The sequence below is a fragment of the Octodon degus genome, unplaced genomic scaffold (assembly GCF_000260255.1).
Source record: "Octodon degus isolate 3935 unplaced genomic scaffold, OctDeg1.0 scaffold00173, whole genome shotgun sequence".
Lineage (NCBI taxonomy): Eukaryota > Metazoa > Chordata > Mammalia > Rodentia > Octodontidae > Octodon > Octodon degus.
The window spans coordinates 565,850-569,343 of NW_004524749.1; the positions used below are offsets into that span (position 1 = coordinate 565,850).

Here is a 3,494-nt window from a genome sequence, read left to right on the forward strand (position 1 = left end):
CCGCGGTCCCTGTGCTTTGCTAAGCTTGTTCTAAGTAGGTGCTTTAGACCACTGAGCCATCTCACCAGCCCCAAGAAATGTGTTTTTCATTTAAAAACATTGACTGAGTTTGCATATCTAGGTACCTAAATATCAATACAGGAAATTTGCCAAATTACTAATTAAACTAACAATATTAAAGCAAATATAAAATCTCTGCACCTTCTTAGAGCATCAATATATGTATTAAAATTTGAAGTAATTTCTCAAAATATTTGCTTTCAAAGTAAAAACTTAGAAGTTGGGCATGGTGGTACATGCCTGGAATCCTAGCACTCAGGAGGCTGAGGCAAGAAGATCACCAAGAGTTTAAGACCATCCGAAACTACATAGTGAGACTCTCAAAAACCAAAGTAAAAAAATAAAATAAAATAAAATCTTAGATAAAACTGTTTGATATCTTACTTTATGAAAATCTCTTCTTAAGTATGATGACCCTAGTAATGATCATATTTATAATAAAGTTTAAGAATTAAGGCAGGTGTGCTAGCACATGCCTGTAATCCCAGCACTTGGGAGACTAAGGCAGGAGGATTGTTGAGAGTTCAACAGCAGAGTAGGCTACAAAGTGAGCTCAAGGGCTGGGGAGACAGCACGGCAGTCCATGCACCTGCCTGGCAAGTATAAGGGCCTGAGTTCGATCCCTGGTACCACATACCATGCTGGCCTGTACTTTGCCTGGCCACTGAAACTGGGTGTGGTGGCACACACCTCTAATTCCAGGGCTGGGGAGGCTGAGATAGGAGGATCACTATTAGTCTGAGCTGTGTAGTAAGGCTTTGTACCAAATAAACAAATCCTTGAAAGAAAAAAAAAAAATTATTCTTCAAAATAAAATAAAACTGAATAAAAAAAGAAAAAATGAGCTCAAGGCCAGTCTGAAGGGCTGGGGAGACAGCACAGCAGTCTATGCACCTGCCTGGCAAGTATAAGGACCTGAGTTCAATCCCTGGTACCGCATACCATGCTAGCCTGCACAGGGAGAGCCTGTCTCAAAAAAAAGTTGCCCTGGTACTGTGATTTATAAGAATTTTGATCCATGAATAATTATTGAAATACATCACAGAAAATCCTTTAATTAAGGACCCCTACTAATAATGGCATGCTTTGGCTCCATTTTGGTAAAGAAAATCCCTGTGCAACACAGTGAGTTCAAAGTCAATCTGCACTACAAAGTGAGATACTGCTCCCAAAATAAATGACAATAAAAAAGTAAATAAGCCAACCAACCAATGACTGGCACAGCCATTCAAAAGAAAGAGACCTAGTAAACTGCCTAGTTAAAAGGAAAAGAAATGACCTAGCAAGATGCAGTAAAGCATGCCTGAAGCCTCAGCTAGTCAGTATGAGGCAGGAGGGTCATGAGTTTGAGGCCAGCAAAGGCAACATAACAAAAGTTTCAAAACAAATAAAAATTGGACAACTCAAAATAGTAACAAATATGTTTTCAGAGCTTAAACAAATCAAGTTTCTTGGACAGCAGCAAGATACCTGGCATGGTTTTCCAGGACACGGAGAGGAGAAGTAGCAAACCGAAGATCCCACATCTGAATCACTGGTAACCTGTCATCCTCAGAGGCCAGGACCATCTGAGTGGCCACATCAGGATGCCATGCTAAGCCAGAGCAATGCATCTGCGGACAGTGAAGGCATACATTTTAGTTATCGCAGGACTATCAAAACACCTGAAAAGAAATTTAAGGAAAAAGCCTTGAGATAAATAGTAAAAAATATCAGCCCAGGCTTAGCTTGTTTTTTGTTTTAAAGCAAAACTTAAAACTATTTTTTTTTAAACTATTGATCATGAGATCATCCTCCCCTTTTTAAAAACAATGTATTCATTTTGTAGAGGGTCTCACTATGCATCTTGGACTCATAGCAATCCTCTTGCCTCAGCCTCCCCAGCACTGGGGCTACAGGTGCATGTCACCATGCTTGGTTTTGGTGGCTGACACGGCATGGGATACCAGTGATCAAACCTAGGTCCTTGTGCTTGCCAAGCAGGCACCTAGACTACTATCTCCCCAGCTCCAAATTATTAAGTTTTGTTAAAAATATTAAACAGTAGTCTTATAAACCTCCTTTGTATATATTTCTGCTATTAGAAAATTCAAGGAGCTGGCCATGGAGGCACACACCTGTAACCCCAGCTCTCAGGAGGCTGAAGCAAGAGGATCACCATGAGTTTGAGACAAGTCTGGGCTACATAATCAAATTCAAAGGCAGTCTACACTACATAACAAGATCTTGCCTTAAAAATTTAAAAAAAAAAAAAAAAACCCTCAAGGAAACATTTCTGAAGCAATAACTACAATCTCTACTTTCAAATGGAGTAAATAAGTATCATTATTGAGAATTATCCAGAAGTTTGAATCCTATAAAACATTTCAGATGAATGAAGGCTTATCATACGATCATTCCACTGAAACTTGTTTTAAAACTCCTGATCCATTTTGAAATACAGTACTCTAAAGTAATAGTCTTCTAAACAGTTTGCTGTTGTTTTAGTTATACATATGCTCTAGCTTAGGCAACCTTGTTTTACAAAATGTAAAAGTAGCCAATATAAGTAAAAACCTCTAAATTTTATCTAAATTACTTTACAGTGTCTAATTACAAAAAATTTGTGAAGTTGACAGTTTAATGTGCTCTGCAGCTGTGTCTACTAAGCACATGCTGTCTTCTTTTGGCAGAGCCTAATCAGGTGGAGCCAGAAGTTTAGAAACTGCAAGTCCATGCTCAATTTTCAACAGGAAAAATGTATACTTTTCTAGGGCAAGCTAAACACTAATTAAGTTGCTACAATGCTTGGAAACAGCTAGCCAAGGAAAACCTGTCTATCATGAAATAAGCACTTGGATTAGCTAGTCCCTTTCTGAATCATTGGTAATAGTCAATATAGTTTCACGGGAACTTTATTATTTTCTTCACAAAGGGAAAAGCCATTCACTCCACCATAATTGATGAAGACAGAATTTCACTTTACAAATCTTAATTTGATGGCAATTCTGATCAATAATATAGGAGCACTCACAGCAGAGATACGAACTCATCACAAATCATCAATACGTACCCTGTTACTATGATCACTGACTTTGATGATTGGCTCATTTTTCCTAAGATCCCACACAGTGGCCCGGCCACTGGGGCTGGCTGATGCCAAAATATGTTGAACTTGTCTGTTCCACGCAATGCAGCTGATATCTTCAGGGGGCTATAAAGGATAAAGCATTAAAAGCCAAGTCCTAATTATAATCACAGTTAATTATAAAACTGAATGCTTCATTTTTAAAAAATGAATTATTTAGAAACCTGACCCATCCACTGCACAATTTTCCGTTACACTCCTCCATTCTAAATGCATATGAATGCACGTGTATATTTTAAAGCACACGTACATCAACTTCAAGTATTTTAAAGAGAAACTCAAGAAAGCAATGATATATATATATATT

At 38.1% G+C, this 3,494-nt stretch overlaps 1 protein-coding gene across 20 annotated transcripts in view; it reads right to left on the reverse strand.

Annotated features, from left to right (window-relative positions):
• The window catches only part of Sec31a (SEC31 homolog A, COPII coat complex component), a 79,506-nt gene that overhangs the window by 50,346 nt on the left and 25,666 nt on the right, over positions 1-3,494 (reverse strand). For all 20 annotated transcript variants that reach the window (XM_023703524.1, XM_023703522.1, XM_023703523.1 and 17 more), the window contains 2 exons: positions 3,113-3,253; positions 1,531-1,673 (listed from right to left, as the gene is read on the reverse strand). In XM_023703524.1, coding sequence (XP_023559292.1) covers positions 1,531-1,673; positions 3,113-3,253 — 284 coding nt within the window. The remainder of the gene's footprint in view (positions 1-1,530; positions 1,674-3,112; positions 3,254-3,494) is intronic.